Raw genomic sequence first — 26,668 nt, forward strand, 5'->3', positions numbered from 1 at the left:
TTTTACACGGAGGAGGACTGCCTCAACTTTTACCAGCTGCTGAGAGAGAACCAGGCGCACGAGTTTCTGCAGTCTATCCTGGTGAAACCACTTTTTTCTAATGTGGAGAGGCCCATCACCGTCCATATGTACAACCCTTTTGTAGAAATAGCCATGATTAGAGCGTTTTTGGCCAGATATTGCTCATCTGTTAAAGGAGGCATTAAGCAGAAAAATAGGTTTGGGGTGTTTAATGGGAACATAAAATTCTGGGTGCGTTTTAAACAAGATCCGGAGAACATTGGTGGAATAATGCACCCTCCTGGGAATTTTTCCATTGGGGGAGATAGAGGCTATCTCTTCTATCCTGGGCAGCCTTCTTTTTGCAGGAAATGCTTCAAATATGGACATGTGGCTGATAACTGCGAGGCAGGTGTAGCCTGCAGGAATTGCAAACAAGTGGGGCATGAAGCCTCGGAGTGTCCCTTTTCCCCTATGTGTGATATCTGTGGTGCAGGAGATCACACTTGTAGGTCTTGCCCTGGCTTGCATCGCCAGTCATTTTTGGAGAGATCTCAGTTTGTGAGGCGCAGAGACAAGGATAAGGCTGTGAAGCAAACCCCAGCTCTGGAGAATGTCGCTGTTAACCCCCAGGTGTCTGAGGTGCCAGCTGTGTCTGTAATGGGGGCTGTGGTAGTTGATCTTCCCAAGATAGAGAAGCAAGCCATGTTGGTGGACATTGACCTTCCCAAGGTGGACGCCCTATTGGGGGTGGCAGAGCCCTCTGTGTGTGCAGAGCCATTGGGTGTGGTGCCAGAAACTCCTAGTGTGCCACTGCCTGCTTCTTCTGTGGATCTCACGCCTGCAGAGCTGATTGAGGAGTTTCTGAGCCCTGAGCCTGTTTCTCCCTTGAGCCCTAGTATGTATACTTTTTCTGTGTCTCCAGAGGAGAAGGAGGAAGCCAGGATGCCCAGGGCAGAGAGCAGTGCTATTTTTAAGAAGGTGCTGGACAAAAATAAAATGTCTCATAAATCTGTGAAGAGGTTAAGGAGTAATCTATTGGCAAGGGTTCATGCGCCTCCTATAGAAACACATAATCCTTATGCTATATTGTCTCCTGACTTGGGGGACGAGTTGCAATCTGAGGCGCTTTCTGCAGTTAATCCTATATCTCCCAGTGTGGGTTTTTTGGAGGACGGCAAGGTGGCTCTCCTGGAGGATATGCTTGAAGATCCGTCGTAATGTGAATGCTCTGCACCTGCTTGAATGCGGTTTCTTATTCCCCTCTTTGGTTCCCATAAACCTATACCTCTATGGTGTTACAACTAAGGATCCTATCACAAAATGTGCGTATGTTTACCTCTTTGCCTAGGCGCACAGTGGTATTGGATTTTTTGGCCTCAAAGGGCAGTGATATTGTCTGTGTACAAGAGTGTGGATTAAAGAAACTTCCCAAGAAAAGTGAGTGGAAATATGGAGACTCTATCTGGTCTTTTTCTGCTTTGAATAGGAATGATGGCATTGAGGTGTTGATACAAAATAAGGACATTTCTGTCAAGGAATACACCGTGATTGAAGAAGGAAGATGTGTGCTGGTTTCTTTGTGCTATCATGGATGGGACTTCAGGCTCATATGCATTTACGCAAATGTGGACAAACATGACCGTCTTTTGTTATTTCAGAAGTTAATTTCGTTTTTACACGGTAAAGTTCCTGTTTTTGTGGTAGGAGATTTTAATTGTGTATTTTCCAAATCTGCAAGAGCAAGTGCCTGTGAAAACAAGGTGGATGCAACAGGTATTTTGTGGAATAAGATAATGAAAGATTTTTCCTTAAAGGATGCAGTGACTACTAAACCGGGACCCTTTACTTATCATGCCGCGGATGGTCGCACGGACTCCCGGCTGGATTATTTTTTCCTTTCAGATGAAATTTACTGTACTAACTATGTCCAAGAGAGAGTGTGTTTTTCTGATCATGAATGTTTGATGGGAGTGTTTGAGGTGGATGAGTTTTCTTATGGAAGGGGTAGGTGGAGAATGAATGTGAGTGTGCTAGGGGATAAAAGGGTTACAAGAATGTTTGCTATGAGGTTTGCTGGATGGGTGAGGCAGAAAAATGATTTTGGTGATATTTTGCAATGGTGTGAATGGGTTAAATGTAGGATACGCGGTTTCTTTCGGAAAGTTGGTTGCACCAGGGCTAAACAGAGAAGATTGGCCTTTACCCGCTTTAATAGACGCATTGCTTTTCTGCGTAGGTGTAAATCGTTTGGTATGTGTGTGGAGAAAGAGTTGCAGGGAGCGCAGAAAGAGGTGAATGACTGGATAACTGAGAAAGGTCGAGAGATTGTGTTCCGCTCTCGAGTGAAAATCAAAGAGCAGAATGAGAAATGTACTCGATTTTTCTTTAAGAAAATGTGTGGAGGGAAGAAAGATATGAGAATTTTGCTGAATGAGGAAGGTGAAGAAGTGCGTGGAGAAGGTGTGATAAAAGAAGTGGCAAGATTTTATAGAGAGTTGTATGATGTGAAGGAATGTGAGATGGGGAGGGAGAATGAGTTTCTGCAGGTGGTGAAGAACTTTGTGGATGAGGATGAAGGGCTTAGGTTGCTGGATGATATTACTATGGGGGAACTCCATGATGTGATAAGCAAATCACCTAAGAACAAGTTCCCATGGCATGACGGGATACCGTGTGACTTTTATGTCAAGTTCTGGGACGTTGTGGGTAAAGAATTCTTGGAGGTGGTGAAATTCTTATTCACAGGGAAGGAGATGCCGGACTCTATGAAGAGAGGATTGGTGGTTTTACTTTATAAAAAGGGGGATAAGAGGAGTTTGGTGAATTGGAGACCCATAACTTTATTGAATGCAGATTATAAAATCTATGCAAAAATTCTGGCAAGTAGAATGAAGGAGGTGGTTGCTTCAGTGATAGGTGAGGAACAGGTCTGTGCGGTGCCCAAGCGTAGGATACATGACAATGTGTGCCTGGTGAGAGATGTGATTGAGGACTGTAAGAATAGGAAGAAAAGTATAATTGTGTGTGCATTGGATTTTGAGAAAGCGTTCGATCGAGTGGCCCATTTGTTTTTGTTTGGTGTGTTGATTAGAATGGGTTTTCCTGAGCGTTTGGTTGGATTGATTGCGTGTTTGTATGAAGGTGCTCAGAGTGTGGTGCAGGTGAATGGTTTTTTCACAGAACCTTTCAGGATTTTGTCTGGTGTTAGACAAGGTTGTCCACTTTCTCCTATTTTATTTATTTGTGTGTTAGAACCTCTGTTACAATTGATTAGGCAAGATAAGGTGGTGAAAGGGTTTTTGGTTCCAGGTAGTGATGGTAAGGTCGTGAAGGCTGTGGGCTACATGGATGATGTGTGTGTGTGTTGTGTGACTCTGAGTGTGATTTGCAAAGGGTGAAATTGTTGGTGAAATTATTTTGTATTGCGTCTGGTTTCAAAATTAATTGGGGGAAAAGTAAAATTAAGGTTCTTTTTAGTCCTCAGGAGGTGAGGGATGTGGATATGGAATGTGTGAATGAGGGTATTGAGGTGCTGGGTGTTAGTTTGGATGAGGAATTGAAAGGTGAGAAAAGTTGGGATGTAATGAGTGGTAAGATAGCGAGGAAATTGGATTTTTGGAGGCTGCGTGAATTATACTTCACAGGGAAAATATTGGTCATTAAAAGTGTAATATTGCCTATGATTATGTATTTGGCGTTGGTGTTTCCTCCGCCGTGTCTTTTTTAGGCGTATAAATAGATTATTGTTTATATTTCTATGGGGTAGTAACATAGAGAAAGCTAAAAGAGAGATTCTCTTGAAAAGTAGAAGGAATGGGGGTTTGGGTTTCCCTAACCTGGAGGTTTATATTGGGTTAAATTGCATTAGGTTTTTAATAACTTTATTTGCTAAGGAAACTAAAGCTGCTAGTATGGCCAGATATTTGGCCGGCACTATGGCCAATCGACTACAATGGTCTTTTCAGGACAATAGTAAGCCAATTGCCTTTCTGTGTCCGCTGTGGTATTTGAGGGTGGAAGCCTTTATCAAAAAATTTCATCTGGAGAAAATGTCTATGTTGAGCTTTCTTAACAAGAGGGTTTTGACTAAGAGAATGTGTATGAATGATATGATGTGCGTGATTGCAGGGTTAAAGTCCGCAGAAGCGGAAGATGTCTGGCAAAAATTGGAGCGTTGTGACTTGTCTAATAAACAGAAGGATTTTGTGTGGATGTCTTTGCATGGGGTGCTGCCGGTGAGGAGCGTGCAGAAAAGAAAGGGGTTGGCTGTGTCTGAACGGTGTCCAAGAGAGCGGTGTGGAAGTGATGAGGAGGTGGGTCATGTGTTGTGGTCATGTAACTTTGCTAAGGATGTCTGGAATAAGATGAGTGGGCTATGTATGGAATTGACTGGGATACAGTGTCTGATTTATAAGATTATTATGTTTGGGTTATGTAAATTAAATAGGACGGAGGATAGATTGTTGTGGATATTTGTGGCTTGTGTGAAGGAAGTGCTCTGGAATTGTAGAAATCTGTATGTGTATAAGGAGGAGGTGATTGAGGTGACTGATTGCGTCAGTATGATCTTAGAGAAATTGCATTTCTATTATAAGTATGATTTGGAGAGAGGACTGGATGCAGAGGGGATGTGGAAGTTTTTGAAGTGGAAACAGATATTTGTGTGATTTGTGTATTTGGATTTCATGGTTATAAGTTTGTAACAGTTATGGTTTTTCTTTTGTGATGACACTGAATTAAAGGAAAACCTTATATGATGATTAACCTCATAACGACGGCCGTACGACTTAAAGCGGCGGCAAAACAGGGTACTTATTCTGTTCCGCCGCTTTAAAGCGGTGGCCCGAAAAAACCCTGTAGCGCCCCCCAGCGACCGAAAATCTCGGGGGTTTCAGCTACCGGGGGTAGCTGAGACCCCCCAGATTATGAATCGGGGTGTTTTTTTTTGGACCCCGACCATGTGATCGCCGGTATACACCGTATACCGACGAACACATGAAAAAAAAAGAAATGGCCGGTAAAACTGATTTCTTTTTCATCTGACATGATCAAACATGTCAGATGAGAAAGAAATCTAACCCCCTAGTGCCCCCAAAGCCCCCGGTACCGGAGAGTCCCCCCACCCCCACCCCTACCCCCACCGGACATCCAAAATGGCGCCGAAGCGCACAGAAAACTGCCGCCGGCGCCGGCTCTGCAGTCATTTCCCTCCGATCTGAAATGATCAAACATTTCAGATCGGAGGGAAATGTCCTCCCCCTGACCCCTCCTCCGGTCCACCGGAGCCCTCTGGTCACCGGAGCCCCCTCCGGTTCTCCAGAGCCACCACCCCCCTCCCCCCTCCGGAGCGTGGAAGATGGCGGCGCATAGCGCGCGGCCGCCTTCATTCTGCTCTTTCTGCCGCATGTGACACGTCACATGCGGCAGAAAGGTGTCCCCAGGTCCCACTAGGTCACCCCCCCCCCCCCCCCCCCCCCAAGCCCCCGGTTATACGTTACCTGTCTGCCGCTCCGGGCCCGCGATCGCCGCCTCCTTCTTCAATGCTGGCGGCGCATGCGCAGACAGCGGCTGTCAGCTGGATCCCTGCAAGCAGGGATCCTGCTGACGTCGCTGATGCACAGGCTCCACTGTGGACCGGGGGAGGGTGAGTGCAGTGATCTGCAGCCACACTCCTCACATGGAGAGGCTGCTGTTCCAGAAAATGGGGGGTACGTTCTGTGAGCGTGCCCCTCATATTCTGGAATGAGGTTACTGCAGGTCACTCTGCCCTAGGTTGGACCGGGGCAGTGTGAGTGCAGTATTCTCAGATTACTGCACCCACACTGCTCATGGAGAGCTTGCTCTTCCAGAAAATGGGGGATACGTTCCCTGAACGTGCCCCCCATATTCTAGAAGATCCAGAGTCGGCGCGGGACCTCCAAAATGGATTACAGCAACCGGAATTTCTTTATTTTCAATAAATTGGTAAAAGAGGAATGTTTCGGGGAGTGTTTTTTCAAATAAATTTTTTTTTTGTCTTTTTTTTTTCTATTACTTACTGGGTTAGTGATGTCGGGTATCTGTTCAGATGCCGTGACATCACTAACCCCAGGGCTTGATGCCAGGTGACATTACAGCTGGTATCAACCCCATATATTACCCCGTCTGCCACCGCACCAGGGCGCGGGATGAGCTGGGGCGAAGCGCCAGGATTGGCGCATCTAATGGATGCGCCACTTCTGGGGCGGCTGCGGCCTGCTATTTTTAGGCTGGGAAGAGTCCAATAACCATGGCTCTTCCCACCCTGAGAATACCAGACCCCAGCTGTCCGCTTCACCTTGGCTGGTGATCTAATTTGGGGGGGACCCCACGTTTTTTTTTTTTATTTAAAAAAAAACGCCTGGGGAGCCCTCCAAATTGATCACCAGCCAAGGTGAAGCTGTCAGCTGTGGTTTGCAGGCTACAGCTGTCTGCTTTACCCTAGCTGGCTATCAAAAATAGGGGGGACCCCACGTCGTTTATTTTAATTATTAATTTTTTGGGGGGCTAAATACAAGGCTAGGCACCCTTTAGTGCCACATGAAAGGCACTAAAGGGCGCCAGCTTAGAATATGCAGGGGAATGGGACGTTATATTTGTTTGACATCTATCCATTCATCCATTGTAGCATTTTACGCTGTGTGCCCACAATCAGGGTTTGCAGCGTTTTGGGCGCAGAGTGTTTTCCCTGTGTCCATAATGCTGCGTTGTGCAGTAGAAGCACAGTGGAAGGATTTTTAGAAATCCCATGCCCAATGTGCTTCTTTTCTCCGCAGCATAAACCGACCTGTGGCGCAGCTTCCCGAGCCTCAGCATGTCAATTTATGCTGCGGAGATGAGTGTTCTCTGCAGGTAGCATAGAGCTCCACAGCGGCCTGAACCCAAATCGTGGGCATGGGCAGCTGCGTTCTCCCGTGGACAACACTCACATCTCTGCAGGAAGGCTGACACTGTGTACTAGATGCCGTGTCGCTGGATCATGGCCACAGAGCCTAACAGTGAGACATTTGTTGCTACAGCAACATTTTTGTGAAGTACCTGTGGATTCAAAATGCTTACTATACTCCTGAATAAAATCCAGTTTCCAAAATGGGGTCACTTGTGGGGGTTTTCTGATGTATAGGTACCCAAGGGGCCCTGCTAATGTGACATGGTGCGCGCAATTTATTTCAACTTTTCCAGAATTCAAATGGTGCTCCCTCCATTCCAAGCCCTCCCATTTATCCAAACAGAGGTTTTTGGCCACATGTGGGGTATCCCTGTGCTCATAAGACATTGGATAACAACCTGTGGGGTCCACGGTTTGTTGTTGTCTCTTGAAAAAGTGAGAAATTTGATGCTAAAGCAACAGTTTTGTGAAAAAAATGAAAATTTTCAATATGGCAACCTAAGCTTATCAAATTCTGTGAAGTACTCGTGGATTCAAACTGCTCACTATACACCTTGATAAAAGCCTTGAGGTGTCTTGTTTCCAGAATGAAGTCACTTGTGGGGGACCGCCACTGTTTAGGCACCTCAGGGGCTCTCCAAATGCAACCTGGCGTCCGCTATTGATTCCAGCCAATTTTGCAGTCAAATGGCACTCCTTCCCTTCCGAGCCCTGCCATGCGCCCAAACAGTTGATTTCCACCACATATAAGGTATCGCCAAACTCAGGAGAAATTGCACAATAAATGTTATGCTGAATTTTTTCCTTTTACTCTTGTAAAAAAAAAAAGCTACCTGGTTGAAATAACAATTTTGTGGTAAAATTTTATTTTTTTTTTCATGGCTCAACGTTATAAAATTCTGTGAAGCACCTGAGGGTTCAGGGTACTCACCAAACATCTAGATAAATTCCTTGAGGGGCCTAGTTTCCAAAATGGGGCCACTTGTGCGGGGTTTCTGCTGTTTAGGTACCTTAGGGGACCTCCAAATGCGACATGGTGCCCACAATCTTTTTCAGCCAAATTTCCTTTCTAAAATTCAAATATTGCTCCTTTCGTTCCAAGCCCTCCCATTTGTCCAAACAAAGGTTTCAGACCACATGTGAGGTATCACCGCGCTCATAAAAAAGTGGTTAACAAACCTTGAGGTCAAATTTTTGGAATTACCTCTTGAAAAAGTGAGAAAATTGATGCTAAAGCAACATTTTTGAGAAAATTATTAAAATTTTCAATATGACAACGTAACGTTAACAAAATCTGTGAAGTACCTGTGGATCTAAAATGCTCACTATACCCCTAGATAGAAGCCTTGAGGGGTCTAGTTTCCAAAATGGTGTCACTTGTGAGGGGTTTCTTCTGTTTAGGTACCTTAGCGGACCTGTGAATGCAACATGGTGCCTGCAATCTATTTCAGCCAAATTTGCTTTCCAAAATTCAAATATTGCTCCTTCTGTTCCGAGCCCTCCCATTTGTCCAAACAGAGGTTTCTGACCACATGTGGGGTATCGGCGCGCTCATAAGAAAGTGGGGAACAAGTTTTGAGGTCCATTTTGTTGTGTTATTTCTTCTAAAAGTGAATAAATTTGGGTTAGAGCAACATTTTTAGGTAAAATTTAATTTTTGCTTTTTTTCATTCCACATTGCTTTTGTTCATGTGAAGCACCTGAAGGGTTAATAAACTTCTTGAATGTGGTTTTGAGTACTTTGGGGGGTGCAGTTTTTATAATGGTGTCACTTTTGGGTATTTTCTGTCATCTAGGCCTATTGAAGTCACTTCAAATGTGATGTGGTCCCTAAAAAACTGGTTTTGTAAATTTTGATGTAAAAATGAGAAATTGCTGATGAACTTTGAACCCCTCTAACTTCCTAACAAAAAAAAATTTTGTTTCCAAAATTGTGCTGATGTAAAGTAGACATGTGGGAAATGTTATTTATTAACTATTTTGTGTCACAGAAATCTCTGGTTTAACGGTATAAAAATTCAAAAGTTGAAAATTGCTAAATTTTCAAAATTTTTGCCAATATTCAATTTTTTTCATAAATAAACACAAAAAATATTGTCCTAAATTTGGTACTAACATGAAGTCCAATATGTGACGAAAAAACAATCTCAGAATCACCGGGATCCGTTGAAGCGTTCTAGAGTTATAACCTCATGAAGTGACACTGGTCAGAATTGCAAAATTTGGTCTGGTCATTAAGGTGAAAATTAGCTCCGTCACTAAAGGGTTAAGACATGACCATATGCTGTCTTCCTATGGGAGCACAGGGCTATGGTGGACACTCTATCTTAACCTGAAAGGTTTTATAAAAAAAAAAAAAAAAATTACTGGGTGTAGGCCATATTAACCCCTTTAGTGCTGAGACTATTTTGGTGTTTGTTGTCGGTAATTTCTTGGAATCGGAAGGTTTTGTGCCTTTTCCTCTGATTCTGTGGAAACATAAGAATCTGCCGCCTCTGTGAGATGAGGAGACGCTGTATATATGGGATGTGATCGGCATTACCGCTGTATGGAGACGCTGTATATATGGGATGTGACCGGCATTACCGCTGTATGGATACGCTGTATATATGGGATGGGATCGGCATTACCGCTGTATGGAGACGCTGTATATATGGGATGTGACCGGCATTACCGCTGTATGGAGACGCTGTATATATGGGATGTGATCGGCATTACCGCTGTATGGAGACGCTGTATATATGGGATGTGATCGGCATTACCGCTGTATGGAGACGCTGTATATATGGGATGTGATCGGCATTACTGCTGTATGGAGACGCTGTATATATGGGATGTGATCGGCATTACCGCTGTATGGAGACGCTGTATATATGGGATGTGATCGGCATTACCGCTGTATGGAGACGCTGTATATATGGGATGTGATCGGCATTACTGCTGTATGGAGACGCTGTATATATGGGATGTGATCGGCATTACTGCTGTATGGAGACGCTGTATATATGGGATGTGATCGGCATTACTGCTGTATGGAGACACTGTATATATGGGATGCGATCGGCATTACCGCTGTATGGAGACGCTGTATATATGGGATGTGATCGGCATTACCGCTGTATGGAGACGCTGTATATATGGGATGTGATCGGCATTACTGCTGTATGGAGACGCTGTATATATGGGATGTGATCGGCATTACTGCTGTATGGTGACACTGATATTAATGCGGCTCCTCAGCGGCCTAGACCTGCACAAGTGGCACCACTGTTCAATGCAGTCTGTCCTTTTCAGGCCCTAGAAAGGAGACAACTTCAAGGGAATCTACAAGATAATATTACACGCTACAGCAAGAGTTTGTGCAGGAAAAAGATAAAACCAAATTATTATTATCCGTCCAATATTTGTAGCAAGAAAATATCAACAAATGTTTGTGTGACGTGAGTGCAGCGCCAGCTCTCTGCTTCCATCTATCACATCTCCTAAATGGGAAAGGGGGGCGGAGGTAGAAGTGAGAAACACCAGCGCCACACTCTGATCACAATTATTTTAGGACAATCATAGAAGCTGTGGAGCGGTGCTGGTGTGGGAACAGAGAGCTGGGCGCTGCACTCACCTCTACTGCAGTGTCCACCATGGATCTTGAACATCTTCAGAGGGTGTTGATACAAGAAACTTTAGTAAAAATGAGCCACAAAACCACTTAAACCAATTAGCAGAATATGGAAATACCAGATCAGGCCCACCCAGCAGTTTGTTCATATATACTCTTCTAGATTATACTTGTTATAGGGTTTTATGAAGAGTGATTGAATTTTTATTCCCCCTTAGCATGTTAGCATGGCCCTGTGAGACAAGCATTCAGACACACTGTCACACAGGGTGGGGGCACGGTCTGACCACAACCAATCACAGACACCGGGACTGCTGGTGGGCGGGGGAAGCAGTGAATATGTATGAGGTTAATAGGCGGACCTGGAAGAAGTATTATAATCACGTGAATACTGGTAAGTATAATGTGCCTGTTCCAATCCTCCTGGTCTTTTCTACCACCATTTTTAAAGCACATGATTCGGGTCCCCATAGACTTTTATATGGGGTTTTGGATCGACATCCGGGCAGATATTAGGTCAGGTTATATGCACCTTGTCCACCTTTATCCTGTATGTATTAGGGTACTGTCTCACTAAACGACGTACCAGCGATTCCGACCACGATATGACCTGGTCAGGATCGCTGGTGCGTCGCTACATGGTCGCTGGTGAGCTGTCAATCAGGCAGATCTCACCAGCGACCAGTGACCAGCCACCAGCGACGCGTGGAAGCGATGCTGCGCTTGGTAACCAAGGTAAATATCGGGTAACTAAGCAAAATGCTTTGCTTGGTTACCCGATATTTACCTTGGTTACCAGCGCACACCGCTTAGCGCTGGCTCCCTGCACTCGTAGCCAGGGTACACATTGGGTTAATAAGCAAGGCACTTCGCTTATTTACCCGATGTGTACTCTGGCTACGTGTGCAGGGAGCCAGCACTGGCAGCCTGAGAGCGGCGTACGCTAGTAACCAAGGTAAATATCGGGTAACCAAGCAAAGGGCTTTGCTTGGTTACCCGATGTGTACCTTGGTTACCAGCGTCGGCAGCTTCCAGACGCCGCCCCCCTGCACATTCAGATCGTTGCTCTCTTGATGTCAAACACAGCGATGTGTGCTTCACAGCAGGAGAGCAACGTCCAAAAAATGAACCAGCACTGTGTGTAACGAGCAGCGATTTAACAGCAGGGGCCAGGTTGCTGCTCAGGGTCGCACACAGCGAGATCGCTAATGAGGTCACTGATGCGTCACAAAAACCGTGACTCAGCAGCGATCTCGCTAGCGATCTCGCTATGTGAGAAGTACCCCTTAGTCATGCCATTATCATTTAAGTAGGTTTATGTAGGATTTTCTTTGTAGATATTTTACACCCTTTACTGTTTGGAATCCTTGTAAGTTCTATTGGTCTTAAAACCCGGTTTAATTACTTTCTGCTCGCTTTTGCATGGGCTATATAGGGGTGGGTGAGGTTGTATTTATTCTTTGAGTGATTGCTGTTATTCTATACTGAGCGCTTTGTTGTTTCTTTGCTTAAATGGGACAAACTGACTTTGTCCCATTTAAGTACAACATCTACACATTATGTCTCCTCATGTTTCCCCCATTATCTCCGGTGATTGAATTATTATATGGAGTTCTTTATGATGTTGGTTTTTCTGATCTTCCCAATCAGGTCCCTACAATATCTGATCTTCTCACTGTAGATCTTCTATGTAAGATTGACTTATCAAGGATGGAAAGGGACAAGATGGCGGAGAGGATATTACACCTCACTCTAGAGATCCTCTTCCGGCTTACTGGAGAGGTGAGAGATTCTGATGACATCACATTGCATCATTGTTATCTATGGGAATAACAGATGGACAGAACTGGAGAGGTGAGGACTCTGGAAATGTCTGTAGTGAGATTTATTAATGTGTCTCTCCATATCCAGGATTACACAGTAGTGAAGAAGACCTCTAGTGAGCGCTGTCAGGCCCCTGTGTCTGAGGGATGGGGAAGACCCCTGAGCCCAATCACGGGGCCTCCACCTCACCTTCTGATACATGAGGACATCAATGACCAGAAGATCCTAGAACTCACCTACAAGATGATTGAGCTGCTGACTGGAGAGGTGACACTGCTGGGACATTATACAGTACCGCTATGAAGGGATCGGGGGGATGACGGTATCATTGTATGTGTCAGGTTCCTATAAGGTGTCAGGATGTTACCGTCTATTTCTCCATGGAGGAGTGGGAGTATTTAGAAGGACACAAAGATCTATACAAGGATGTCATGATGGAGGATCCCCAGCCCCTCACATCACCAGGTAATAGACAGGACTAAATACACACGGCCTATAATTATCTGGATGTAAAGAATGAATTCAGTCCCTGTATGTGTTTCCTTTAGTTCTGTCGAGTAAGAGGAAAACACCAGAGAGATGTCCCCATCCTCTTCTACCACAGGACTGTAAACAAGAAGATCCCGATGTTCCTCAGGATCATCAGGTAGATGGAGAGAAGGTGCCATGAAATCCCCCTATGATGTGTAGATGGCTGTGAAGGTCTTGTGCTCAGTCTTGTTTTATCCTCCAGTATTATATGTTTTATACTTGTGTAATGAGAGCGGTGGAGATGGCCGGATTAGAGCTGATGATAGATGTGACTTCTCCATCTGTCTGTGACTTTTACAATACTTTTTCAGGGTAAAGATGTGACCCATATTAATACTACAGAGACATATATGAGGGGAGATGAGAGGTGTAAAGAGGAGATTCCTACAGAGAATGACCCAGGTGAGTAGTAACCACTGAATGCAGAGAAGTCACAGATTCTTCGCAGTCACCGGCTGTGTCTGGTTTATCTGTGGTGTACATATCACAATCATGCGGTCATCATTCTCCTTCTAAACCAAAACTGTCCCCATTACTTTGGGCATTGAAAGTCCTTCTGTTGGAGTGAGGTCTGTTCTGTCCAGAGCTTACAGCCCAGAGAACACTCCCTACTCTCTGGAATTAGAAGATGCTGACCTTTACCTTCCCAGATCTCTCAACTACAAAGCCAAACGACAGGGTACTTAGAATGTGCTAATGTGCTTCCCCCACGCCTGTAGCAGCTGGGCTGCTCGGATCCAGACCAGCTGTGTGGCTTGAGGGATCCTCCAGGCGGACACGCCAAATGAAAAGGGGGATGTAGTTGTACGGGCTTGGCCGTATTCAGTTCGTGACGCCACCCACGGTGTATGGTGAAGTTTGACACCAACGCTGCTTTTGCGGGACACCTGGGGGAGATGTAGTGGTAGCTGGATGTTAACCCCTCCGTGGGTAGGGATGGTTGCCCCCGGACCCAGTGTCTGTGTGCAGGTTATGGCGATGGCAGGGGCGTGCACGCCCGGACGTACCAGGGGGTGTTTGGTTACTCACAATTAAATGAATCACACGAGTCTTTTGGTAAACCAAGGTGCTGGTGGCCGGCCACCACGGCCGGTTGTACTCTGGTCCCCCACCCGGGCTGGTGGTCGCCGTCTTTTCCTCTGCACTAGTTCTGTTGTTTGTTTGGACTTCCCGGTATGGAACACGGGAGTCCGCTCCCGGCTTTTTGTGTACCTGAGGAGCCGAGCCCGCTGACGCTGACCCGTGGGATCTATGGGCCCTGGCGGTTGCCCTATCCCTCTCTGTGGGTGGTTGTCTTCTTTTGGGACTTTGGTTGGGACAGGACCTCAATCGGTTGATTAGCTAGGCCGTTTGTTCCGGTCCTAGCTTCAGGGTCAGAGTACCCCCTCTGTGCACGGTTTCCGGGTTGGGTCTCTGGTGTCGGTAGCGGCGGGCTCCAACCCTGTCCCAGTCCACCTCGGATATCCGGATGCCGTCTTCCCGTTGCCTGCCAACGGTGACCACCGTCTGCCACCTAGCCAAGGTACCAGGGCTCCACCCCTGGCACCGTTCAACTTGAGCTTCTCCTCCGCTGGAGCTACACCTAGCCCCAGCCTAACTCCTTTCAACTCCACTCCACTCAGAACTCAAACTCCAACTGTTTGTTTTCCCGCTTCGGGCTGTCTAGACCCCTAGGTGGGCGTTCCCTAACCACCTGGTCCCGCCCACTGGTGTGCCTGTCTTGCCCTGAGGGGGGTGACTAGGGTTTCAGGTCTGCTGTATGTAACCCTGTGAGGGAAGGTGTTATGCGGGGGCCTAATTTGTGACTACCTGGTTTTGCCAGGGCGTCACACTAACAACTTAGAATGTCATGTGAAAAAAATATATAAACCGTATGGTGGGCCTTTTTTTATGGTGAGACCCCAGTCCATGTCCTTTTTTATTTATATTCTCATACATACACAGTAACACAAGAAATATTATACAATACAAAATCCTTTTTCTTTTTCTATTTAATTGCATCCCCAACACCCACCAATTTATAACAGGGAGAAAAGAGAAAACTCTTCAATCAATAATTCTTGTCCGTATTTCCAAAACTCTTTCCTTATACTTATCTTAGCGATTTAACCTATTTGGATGTTTAACTTGGCCTAACCTGTTGTTTGACAAATATATTTTTAGAAGTTATCCAGTCCTTAAAGGGAAGGTGCCACAATTCTAAATTTGTATTAATAATTACTGATTATAGAATCAATTATTTTTAATACAAAATTTAATTCATTATTTGTTTTTTATTTAATTCTATTTTTACTCAAACCCTGTGCATAGAGAGAGTCAGATGCTGACTAATATCTCCTGCATTGTGGCTGCTTCCTACAGTGATCTGTACATGCCTCCTGGGCTGTCCAGATCACATCTTTAGGAGATCAGCGCCATCTCTGTGGAGCCCAAGGCGTATGCTGTAGGCTCAATTTTGCCCCTGAGCACGGCAGAGAGTGTGACGCCCTGGCCTATCAGGTCGTCACAGGGTATCGTGCAATCTTCCCTTCTGCACGGTATCCGCATCCTCCTTGGTTACGGGTCCCTGACCTTTGGTGTTGCTAAGAACAAGCCAATCGAAATCCTAGAAACACTCTGCACCACAACCACCAGAGACACCAATGGGTAGCCTGAAGGGAATAGGGCCGCCCACTTGGGGGGTTGGTTAGGGAGGGGTAGGAGTGTCAGGAGACAGTTGAGTGGTGACTCTCATGAGGAGAGGTCACAAGTCAGTTGGAGGAGATCAGGAGCTGGGCTCCTTGCTAACACTAGGTGGCAGACGTTGGTCTGGGCCTCGTAGGAGCTGGAACCCCGGTCGCAGGGGATCGTGACAAGGGGCACGGAACTGCTAAGGAGGGCAGTCGGCGGCCTTGTGCCATCTCCGGGCAGGGGCCAGGGCACGACTGGGTACGTGGACCCTAGGCCGGGAAGTAGCTTCAAGCGTCCTGGTAATTCACCCGACGAGGACAGAGCCTTCAAGATCCGTTTTCCACCCGCACCAAAATCGGGGTACTAGCACAACGAGGGGGATAGGACTTTCCCAATATAGAGTCCAGAAAATCCCAAGCGTGAACCCTGAGAGCGAGCTCACTCCGTTAGCCATACGGGTGAGCGGGACCCGACTAGTTCTTTACTACAGGGGCCAGCCAGTAAAGAAGGTGCCAAGGGAAAGGTCACAGGCTAACAAGCAACACCATCAGGCATGGGATCCAGGCGTGCTCCCCCCCAGCGGTGCTCAGAATTTCAGTTTACAAGTTGTCGGTGTCAGCGTTATTGGACTGAGTGAGTACGTACGCAGTGACCCTTTCCTCCCCAACGGCATCCCCTCACCACCATCACCGAGCCCCGGGGCATTCCCCTACCCACGGAGGGGTTAAACACCTGGCTGCCATCCCATCGCCACCAGGCGCTCCCAACAGCAGCGGTGGTACTCCACCTTACCACACACCGTGGGTGGCGTGACGAACTCTAAACACACAACCCCCTTGTAAATACCCCCTTTTATTTCGAGTGGCCGCACGACCCCTCCCGGGTCCGGAGACCCCTCGAGCCACTCCGGATCCGAGCAGTCTTGGCTGCTGACGCTGGGGCGGTACAAGAGCAGTGATCTGCAGCCTGAGCCTAGTATTGTACTAATGAGGCTGCGATCACCGCTCCCCGCTGGACGTACTCGCATCAGCCTTCCACTCCTGGCAGCTCCTTCTGTAAGCACTCTGTGCTCAGCGCGAGCAGTGCGTTGACAGGAGGAGCTAATGGGATCAAAGGTGGCAAAATACTATGGTGGCACAGTATTATGGTGGCACAGTAATATAGTTGCACAGTAATAATATATCCGATCTCACGCATAAAGCCAGGGATGGTGCAACCTTTAAACCATAAGGGAACAACCAGAAAGTTGGCAAGTGTCATGAGGTTTTTTTTCTCTCCTAGAAAAAAAACACACACTTCCATAGCACTCACATGACATCCGGATGCTAGGTGAGGGGAAAAAATGCATGACACTCGCTAACTTACCTGGGTGATTTCATATACGCAGGTGTGAGCAAACCCTAAAGAGAAATATTCTATCATTTGACATTGAGACGAAAATGAGTAGAATTCACAACTATTTCTTGTAGTTTAACTCTTTAAGGACATATGACGTACCAGCACATTATATGCTGGCTCACTAATTTTGATGAACGCTCACACAGAGCCCACATCTTTTGTCAGATGATGGCTGTGTTATTCAGCCACCATCTGCCTATAACAGCTGCAGATGGGGCGGTGTTCCGTCTATGACTGTTAACCTGCTATATTCCACTTTAAACTCTGACAGCGGCATTTAACACGTGTTGACAGTAGAGCGTGTCATTCCACTCGCCCATAGGGTTGTCCTGACAGCAGGGAGTCTGATGAACATCCCTGTGCCAGCCAATTCGATACTCCTGTGAATGCCAAGCTGTAGCTGGCGTTCATAGATCGTGATTTTCACTATACATAGTAGTGCTTATGCACTGCTATGCATAGTATAAACAATCAGATGACAGCAGGTTAAAGTCCCCAAAAGAACTAACAAATACAGTTAAAAGTAAAAAAAAAGTTTTTAAAAAATATATAAAAGTACAAATTTTCAAATTATCCCCCCCCCTTTTTGCTTTAAGAAACCAAAACACAGATTTTGCATCACTGCTTTCGCAAAAGTCCAATCTTTTAAAATATAGAATAAATTCAAGTGGCAAATGGCGTAACGAGAAAAAACAAAATGAACACGCCAGAATTTACAGGGTTTTTAGCCGCCACAACATTGCAATAAAATTAAATAAGAGGCGACCAGAATTTAATCTCTTCTGAAAGTTGATTAATCGAATGTTTTTTAGGGAAATAATTCTGCCTTTATAGATTTGACAAGAAATAATCCATGAAAGTGAAATGTTCCCCCAAAACGAAAAGTTGGGGTGAAGACTGAATAGAACGTCTTACTGCAAATAGGGAAAAATCCGAGTTCTCTAATCCTCCTTGTATGAAGAGTCCCTCTTTAGTGCCAGTAATAATTCCCTTTTTATCCAATGTTCGGCACAGGGTAATTGTAAGAAATGCGGGAGATTAGTATTATCCACAGTGAGTATATGGGGGCCGGGCAGCCCACCCACAGGAGCTTTTCTAAATGCTTCTCAAAATGTAGTTAGCAAAGAAAGAAGAAAAATTATTATTTAAAAGGTAGGATATTTTACCTTCAAGAGCCAGAAATATATTTTCTGTAAGAATTCTACAAATGTCCATTATATAACAACTTGTACTGGAGCCGCCATTGTGGAGTCTGAGAGGCAAGAAAATAAACATCTCCCCTTATTACAAGAGGAAATGAAGGTAACCCTTTAAAGGGGTTATCCGAATTATTTTACAATTTTTTATTTTTTTTTATTTCACTATTGGGCTGTATTGGGGCAGGTAAGTAGATAGTAAGTAACTACCTACCTGCCGTCAGCCCCTCTACCCCGGCTCAGAGCGGTCATGTGACCACTCCCGCCGGGATTTTGCTGCTTCCTGTGACGACAGGGGCAGGAGCTTATGCTCGCCTTGTAGACTGGCATCACAGCCGATGTCATGTAGCTGCCCTGCTAGGCAGGTACAGTGCGCCGGAGTCCCCGCCCCTCCCCCCCAGACCCTCTCCAGATTCTGTACTCTTCCCGCAACCTCCCAGCCACTGCTTTGAGGCCTGTGAGCTGAGGGGAGGGGCCTGGTGGCGGCTGCCCACAGTGTCACCGCCAGCACCGGGCCCCCTGCTCAGGATCACAAGTTCAAATGTATCGGCATCACAAATGCCGATACAGTTGAAATCACAGATGAGAGGCAGCGCTGCGCTGATTCTCATCATTGTGTCGCTGTCTGTGCTCTCTGGCAGTTCAGTACAGCAGTGACGTCACTACTGTGCTGATATGGCCAGAGCACAGACAGTGCGCGAACGAGGAGCAGCGACGGGGACCGAGGAAAGGTGAGGATGTAATCCCTACACAGTGGGTGCTAATGGGCTGCAGAGCGATGTGTATGTGTGGAGGGGTGGTGTTAGGGCGGTGGGTTGTTGGGTGGAGAACAATGTGTGTGTGTGGCGCCCCTGAAGCTTAAGTCGCCACAGAGTACTGCACCTAAAATTGGGTGTAATGCTAAACCCGGTTCCTGAAGAGGTCAGTCCCTGTTTCACCACATCACAAACTCAAATACACACCAAGTTGCCCTGTTCCCACTGGGGACTGGGCTAGAGTCGGGTAATAAAGGGGTCGCCGACAGTGAGATATTTACAGGATGCCCTCAACAGGGGCCCCAGTCCCACTAACTTAGGACATGGGAGGGGGGAGGTGAAGCCAGCAGGGGGAGTCAGGAGCCAACACAACAGTTAGAGGAGTTCTCCAGCAGGAGACCAGCGGAGCAGTCGCATCTACAGGTGCTCCGGCGGTGGGAAGGAGGAGAAGTTCACAACGGTTGCCGCAGGGAGAGGGTTCTCTGCTCCCCACGGAACCGTTGCCACATAGGACGGCAGGACCCTAGGGAAGATCATACTTCACATTAGTTTTCTAGAATCTGCCAGGACGGGGAAAGTTTCAAGCTTCCCTGCCCACACAGCGCCTGACAGCACAGTGCCATATAGAATCCGGGGCCTCTCTTCAAGCCGGCCCACATCGGAACCGTGGCATTTGCATATAGGAACAAGAGTCCACTCGTAGCTTCAAGCCAGGGATTCACAGACAGGCGTTACAAGGAGAAATCCACCGAACACCAAACCGAACTGATCTCTAAAGGCATTCGGGTTCGACAGAGCCCATCATAGCAAGTGACCGGTATTACCTGGGTGAGCGACATCGTACAAAAGTGAGTAAACAACCTGGAACTGTAGCTATAGACTGATTCTTTATTACCCGTACTGCCACTCTCTGACGCCATTACTATTCCCCCTCATCATCCTCCCCGGGGCCCGCTCTACCTGTGGAGAAGGATACCATCCCTTGCTGCTACTACCATCTCCCCGGAGGACTGCGACAGCCATTCTCTGGCCACATACCACAGGTGTAGTCACGACAAACACCTCACTACTACCCCCATCATCCTTCCCCAGCCATCTTTTGTACACCTTGGGGCAACGGAGCCGGGCTAGGCCGCCCGTGACCACAACAGTCGATGGCCTGGCGACGAGTAGGGTAAATGCACCTGCCCCGTGGGACTCTACAGCTCTGTGTGTGTGTGTGTGTGTGTGTGTGTGTGTGTGTGTGTGTGTGTGTGTGTGTGTGTGTGTGTGTGTGTGTGTGTGTGTGTGTTGCAGAACCCTATATATATGGTGGGGTCTGCAGAGCCCTATGTGGGGCTCTTATTTCTTTTTTTTTTTTTTTTTTTTTTTTTTTAAACTCGTTTTATTGAAAGTTAGGTAAATCATTACATTAGAGAATAAATCAGCAAATTGTACAGTATGACAAAGTACATGTAAACTGGTTGGTCATCAGGACAATAAAGCAACAACCATCAAGTCAGCGTCTATTACTTTCAGCATATTCGTGGTACATCAAACATAGCAAAGGTGTCAGCTCGCGAGACATATCCATCTTAAGGCAAAAAGCCCATATTGTCAAGGAGAGTGCAACCCAGGTTTCAGGGAACTCGTAGTATCCCTGATATAGTGTATCATGAATCACATGTGTCTCCTCGCCGCCTACCGGGGCACTACTGGCTATTATTGCGATAATACCGATTGTAGGTTATCAGCCAGAGAACCAGGTGAGCCACCAGTCAAGGGCGAACTCATCCATCTACCCCAAATTTTGTCAAATTTAGTTAAAGAGCCTCTTGTCTTATAAACAAATTGTTCTGACGGAATTATAGCATTTACCAATGCAATCCAAGAGGCTCTAGTTGGGGGATGATTGCTCATCCAATTTAGTATAATGCTCTTCCGGGCCAGAAAAAGGACCTTTTTTATTAATAGATTCTCATCTTGGGACCAGGAGTGTACATCTACCACCCCAAATAGACACAGGATTTGGCACATAGTAACCGCTTTTTGAAGTATGGCGGAAAGAGTCATTACAATCTCACTCCAATAGGAGAGAATGACTCAGCAGTCCCATATCATGTGCCAAAAATCAGCACCGTCTCTCCCGCATCTCGGACAGCCCATCCCCACCGAATTATTCGCCTTTTTCATTTTGTTCAGTCTCTGGGGAGTGATATAACTCTGGTGTATTATATATAACTGAATCAGTCTATTATTAACTGCAGGAGAGACCAACGTGTGGGATTCGACAATGTCGTCCCACGCTACATCAATCTCAGGGATCCTGGCACTCCACCTCTCACGGACAGAAAGAGGACTATTCATGGCCTTGGCCCGAATGAGGGAGGAGTATAGTTTGGAAATAAGACCACCAGGGCCCTGTGATCTAATAATTCCAATGACTGGGAAGGAAGAGAATCTAACCCCACGGCCAGAGAACTGAGCTCGAAAGGCGTGCCTAATCTGGAGATACTGAAACCCATGAGATTCCGGCAAATCGAATTCTGTCCGCAGTTGTGCAAAGGGGCGGAGTTCACCATCCCGGACCAGTGATCCCAGGCAGATTATTCCGCGATTCCTCCATTCACCAAACCCCGGCAACCCACAAAAGTGTGGAAGGTCCAAATTATCCCATATGGGCGTCTCAGTTGGTACATCATGAAATTCGAGTACGGCTTTAGCCTCTTTCCAGATCCTGGCCCCCAATTTGTGCATCGGGAGGACACGACCCTCAGGGGCCCTCCTGTGATCCGTCAGTAACGGCCACAGGAGATCCACACCTGTGAATTCTGCCAGGAGTCCCTCCGGAGAACCCCCAACCCCGGGGAGTGTCCATTGACCCAAATATTTCAACTGTCCGGCCAGGTAGTAAATATAAAGATCAGGAAGGGCCATGCCCCCCATATCCTTGGGTCTTTGTAATTTGGCCAATTGGACCCTTGATCTGGACGTGCCCCAGACAAAGGTAATCATTAAAGATTCCAGGGACCGAAAGAAAGAGCGGGGGATCTGTACAAATACATGCTGAGTAATATAGAGACACTTTGGTTGCACTATCATTTTAAGGAGGTTAATCCTTCCCGCCACTGATAGCGGGAGTTGCCTCCATCTATTAAATTTCTCCCCGAGGCTCTTATTTCTAATGCTGTAGTAATGAGAGGTCATTGCTGGAGCAGTATCCTGACAGCCAATGAGTGTGCTGAGGGCGGGCAGAAGGCGGATCTAGGCAGTGACGCCGGGCGGTGCCAGATCTGACTGTGAGGTTGGCATAGGAAGATCTCATGTTTGGCTGAGCTGCATGTAAACAAATTGTGTGCAGAGAATAAAGGGATAATTCAAGAGAAGCAAAAGTTAGAAAACAAAAAAAAAAATGTAGTGGTGTTTTATATGACAATACAGCACAGATTAGGCTATGTTCACACTTCCGTTGTTTTGCATCAGTCACAATCCGTCGCCTTGAGGAATTACGGTATCCTGCAAAATATTTTGCAGGAATCAGTTTTTTTCCCCCATAGACTTGTATTAGCGACGGATTGTGACTGATGACCCTGCGTTACATCCATCGCGTGACGATCAGTTCTTTGCTGACTGACCGTCAGGCGGTAGGAACGCAGCATGTAACGTTTTTTATGTACAGCGGATAGTTTTTTTACTGTGAGCATGTGCACAGTAAAAAACCATGATGGACTGTAAATTCAGTTCCAACGGCAAGAACGATCAGCAGGCTTTTGAGAGCGATCAGCTGATCGTTCACAAAAGCCGGCCACCGGTTAAACAGTAAAAACAAAAAAAAAATGGATTCATTTTTTTGCAGCATCAGTCACATCAATTGTGCCACTATCTGCAACGCATCTGTTACATCAGTCACACAACTGATTGTGACAGATGCAAAACAATAGATATGTGAACATAGCCTTAGCTTAAAAAAAATTGGAGTTTGTTGGACAAATCCTTTAAGGATCAGAGTATATTTCATTTTTGCACGTTTGATTTTTTCTTTGTGTTTTTTCCAAGAGATATAACTGGTTTGTTTTTGGGGGGTTTTCTGACAACATAGATGCTTGGGGTTTTTTTTGTGGGACAAGTTGTACTTTTGAATGACACAATTTCTTTTACATATAATGTACCATACAAAAGAAAAAAAAAGTGGGACAAAACGGTGAAAAAAATGCATATCTGCCATTGGTTTATGAGTTTTGCTTTTACAACGTTCTTTTTGAGGTAAAACAATGGCTGGAGACCTAATTGCACACATCAGTCCGAATACAGCGATACTAAACTTCTAAACTTTGTTCTTTTTTTTTTCTATTTAAATGAAGAAACAAAATTCGGAATATTGTAAACAAAAAATAAAGAGCATTTTCCTTTTTGTGCTGCCATTTTCCAACACTTCATTACCTATCAGGTACTTTTTTTTTTATTGGTATCTTTCTGACCTACATAATAAATTTTTGTAGCTGCTTATTTCAGTTTTTGGGAGGCAGAACAAACAGGGCCGACATCATACTCTACACCTTCCTGCTCTGAGGTCTGTTGTTACATTGTCAACTGTTTTTGTCTCAGTAAATAATTTAACTTTTCTATATAACTTTTATAATGTCTTTGCATATTTTAGAAATGTTATACAAATATATTTTTAAACAATATTTTATTCAAATATAATTTTTATTCTTAGCAGATGACTGTACCAGAAGATTAGAGGGACAACTCATATCTGCAATTTTTAAATCAGATGATCTTGATATCACACAAGATATAACTGAAGTGAATGCCATTACTCCAGATATCCCATCTTCCTTTCACAGCGAAGATCTATGATTTGATCCTTTTAAACAGGTCCTAACTTCTGATTCCTCACACGTTATTAAAAGAGATAAAAATCACGAAAGAGAAATTACAAATAAATCTGCTCTTAAATCAAAGAAGCCATTTTCAAGTGCAGAATCTAAAAAATGTTTGCCCTTCAAAATGTCTGTTACAAATAAAAAAACTCACACAAGAAAGAAAAGATTTTCTTGTGTACAGTGTAGGAAATATTTTGCCTTGAAATCAGAGCTTGTTAGACATGAGAGCGTTCACACAGGGGAGAAACCATATTCCTGTTCAGAATGTGGAAAATGTTATACCAGAAAATCATATCTTGTTAGACATCATATAACTCACACTGGGGAGAAACTGTTTTCATGTTTAGAATGTGGGAAATGTTTTAAGCAAAAATCAACTTTAGTTGACCATCAGAAAATTCACACAGGGGAGAAGCGTTTTTCCTGTTCAGAATGTGAGAAATGTTTTGCACAGAAATCACATCTTGTTACACACCAGAGAATTCACACAGGAGAGAAGCCATTTTCATGTTCAGAATGTAAAAAATGTTTTGCAGATAATTCAAGTTTTCTTAGACATCAGAAACTTCACTCAGGAGAAAAGCCCTTTTTATGTTCAATATGTGGGAAATGTTTTATTCGGAACACCGAATTAGTTGTCCATCAGAGAACTCACACAGGGGAGAAACCCTTTTCATGTTCAGAATGTGGGAAGTGTTTTAATGCAAAATCATCTTTACTTGTCCATCAGAGAACTCACACAGGGGAGAAACCCTTTTCATGTTCAGAATGTGGGAAATGTTTTGCAAGGAAATCAGGTCTTGTTATACACCAGAGAATTCATACAGGGGAGAAGCCATTTTCATGTTCAGAATGTGGGAAATGTTTTGCAAGGAAATCAGGTCTTGTTATACACCAGAGAATTCATACAGGGGAGAAGCTATTTTCATGTTCAGAATGTGGGAAATGTTTTGCAAGGAAATCACATTTTCTTACACATCAGAGAATTCACACAGGGGAGAAGCCATATTCATGTTTAGAATGTGGGAAATGTTTTAATCAGAAAAAAAGTTTAGTTGTCCATCAGAGAACTCACATAGGGGAAAAACCATATACTTTTACCAACTGTATATAAAATATATAACAGAGAGCGTCAAAGTAAAAACAAATGAGTAAATGTGAAAGTAAAACCAATTTCTAACTTGCATTAAAAACAATATAACTTTACCGTAAATATCACATTGCTTTAGATTTATAGATTCACTATATGGATAAGAGTATTGCAACCAATAATAATACAATAAAAATACTTAACGTTTCCTCCGCCTTTTTTTTTTTTTTTTTTAATTTTTATAACAGCTAATCTCAGTCGTCTGTCATTCATTAGAGTTTCTTTATATCCACAATCTCCATGAGTAAACGTCTTTAGTTTATGTATATTATAATAATAAAGATGTTCATGTTATATGTTACTATTTACTAGAGATGAGCGAACCTCTAGAGGCTTGAGTTCGGCTCGGTTCGTCGAACGGAGGCCGCGTTCGAGTTCGGTTCGACGAACCTCTCGAACCCCATAGAAAACAATGGGAGACAATCACAAACACATAAAAACACCTAGAAAACATCTTCAAAGGTGTCCAAAAGGTGACAAACAACTCACAAGACAACACAAACACATGGGAAAGTGACAAGGACAAATACTCATGCGAAAACAAAATAGCTGGACGAGGAAAAAGAGGAGGAGACACTGATATGTGAGTATATGCAAGTGAGCATCGATGCCATTACTATGCAACTTGAGCCTTGCTCATTTTAGGCTTCCAATCTGGATAAATTGCCTGAGCTCGCCACTTACGCCTTGGGGATCTTGTCGTGTCCCGCAGCCAGCGTTCTCTCGGAACGTGTCCTCAGTGCTGCTGGGTGTGTGCTGTCAGATAAGCCATGGAATCAATGGTGCTCTATAAATAAACAATAATAATAATAATAATAATAATAATAATAAGCACACGCGTCTCGCATCTGTCCACTGACAATGTGGACAGACTAACGTTCATCAAGATGAGGAAGTCATGGCTCACAGAGGACTTTTCTTCCCCTGTGTCATCCAGGGGAGGCGAAAGGCAGGTGTATTTTTGAAAGTGCTTCATGCAAAGCATCTTTTTCCTTTGGAAAATGGGGTCAACTGATGCCAGGCAAGTGGGGTGTGTGTGGCCCAATTTGTGGAAACGAGGGAGACTGTGGTTGGAGTCCCCTCGCTGTCTTTTACATGATTTTCGAAGGGCATGACATGGCTGAGAGGTTTACTTTCAGCATCTGCAAACGGTTGGGTATAGAAATGCTGCCTTTCCAACTTTTTGAACAGAGGATTTGCGAGACCTTATGCCCATCGCAGTGCCCCAAGAGCCGATGCCCAGTCGCCACTGCTTCTCCAAGAAAGGTGTGCCCGCGATACACCAGCATGTCGCACCAAACATCAACGCTTCTTTGAGAAACTCTGTGTGACAGGGTGCATTTCACTACAGATACTTTTTCCAGAAAGCATGGACAGGGGCGTTACATGTTGCTGACTGTGCACTGGGTTACTATGGGGAGAGATGGAGAAGGGTCTGCTGTACAAGTCTTGCCGTCCCCACGAGTTGTGTGTCAATCGTTTCTCTGTATGTAGAAGTTTCTTCACTGCTTCTGCCTCCTCAACCTCGTCTGGGTCCTACACCTCCGCTCAAACCCTGTGTGGTGATGCTACCCTCGTTGTAACTGCGCACAAGGAATCCCACACACCTCCTTACTATGCTGGTAGCAGAGCTCAACAGCATCAGGCGGTCGACTCTTTTCTTTGAAATGTCTGTGAATTGTGAGTCACACTGCTGAGGAGTTGTGGACGGTAAGCTCTGGAGAGTGAGACCAAGTTTCATCAATGGTTGTCTCCA

The 26,668-nt window shown here is 45.2% G+C and overlaps 2 protein-coding genes across 2 annotated transcripts in view; both read left to right on the forward strand.

Annotated features, from left to right (window-relative positions):
* Positions 1-23,843, forward strand: part of LOC142312148 (gastrula zinc finger protein XlCGF53.1-like) — a 29,415-nt gene extending 5,572 nt beyond the window's left edge. Inside the window, exons 2-7 of the mRNA XM_075351050.1 lie at positions 12,174-12,305; positions 12,435-12,614; positions 12,689-12,812; positions 12,896-12,993; positions 13,190-13,280; positions 23,594-23,843. Of these exons, the coding sequence (XP_075207165.1) occupies positions 12,234-12,305; positions 12,435-12,614; positions 12,689-12,812; positions 12,896-12,993; positions 13,190-13,280; positions 23,594-23,736 (708 nt within the window). The 5' untranslated portion in view covers positions 12,174-12,233 and the 3' untranslated portion in view covers positions 23,737-23,843. The remainder of the gene's footprint in view (positions 1-12,173; positions 12,306-12,434; positions 12,615-12,688; positions 12,813-12,895; positions 12,994-13,189; positions 13,281-23,593) is intronic.
* The window catches only part of LOC142312160 (uncharacterized), an 85,651-nt gene extending 60,562 nt beyond the window's left edge, over positions 1-25,089 (forward strand). The window contains exon 8 of the mRNA XM_075351062.1: positions 23,907-25,089. Coding sequence (XP_075207177.1) covers positions 23,907-24,876 — 970 coding nt within the window. The 3' untranslated portion in view covers positions 24,877-25,089. The remainder of the gene's footprint in view (positions 1-23,906) is intronic.
* The last annotated feature ends 1,579 nt before the right edge of the window (positions 25,090-26,668 follow it).

Source organism: Anomaloglossus baeobatrachus, chromosome 5 (assembly GCF_048569485.1).
Source record: "Anomaloglossus baeobatrachus isolate aAnoBae1 chromosome 5, aAnoBae1.hap1, whole genome shotgun sequence".
NCBI lineage: Eukaryota > Metazoa > Chordata > Amphibia > Anura > Aromobatidae > Anomaloglossus > Anomaloglossus baeobatrachus.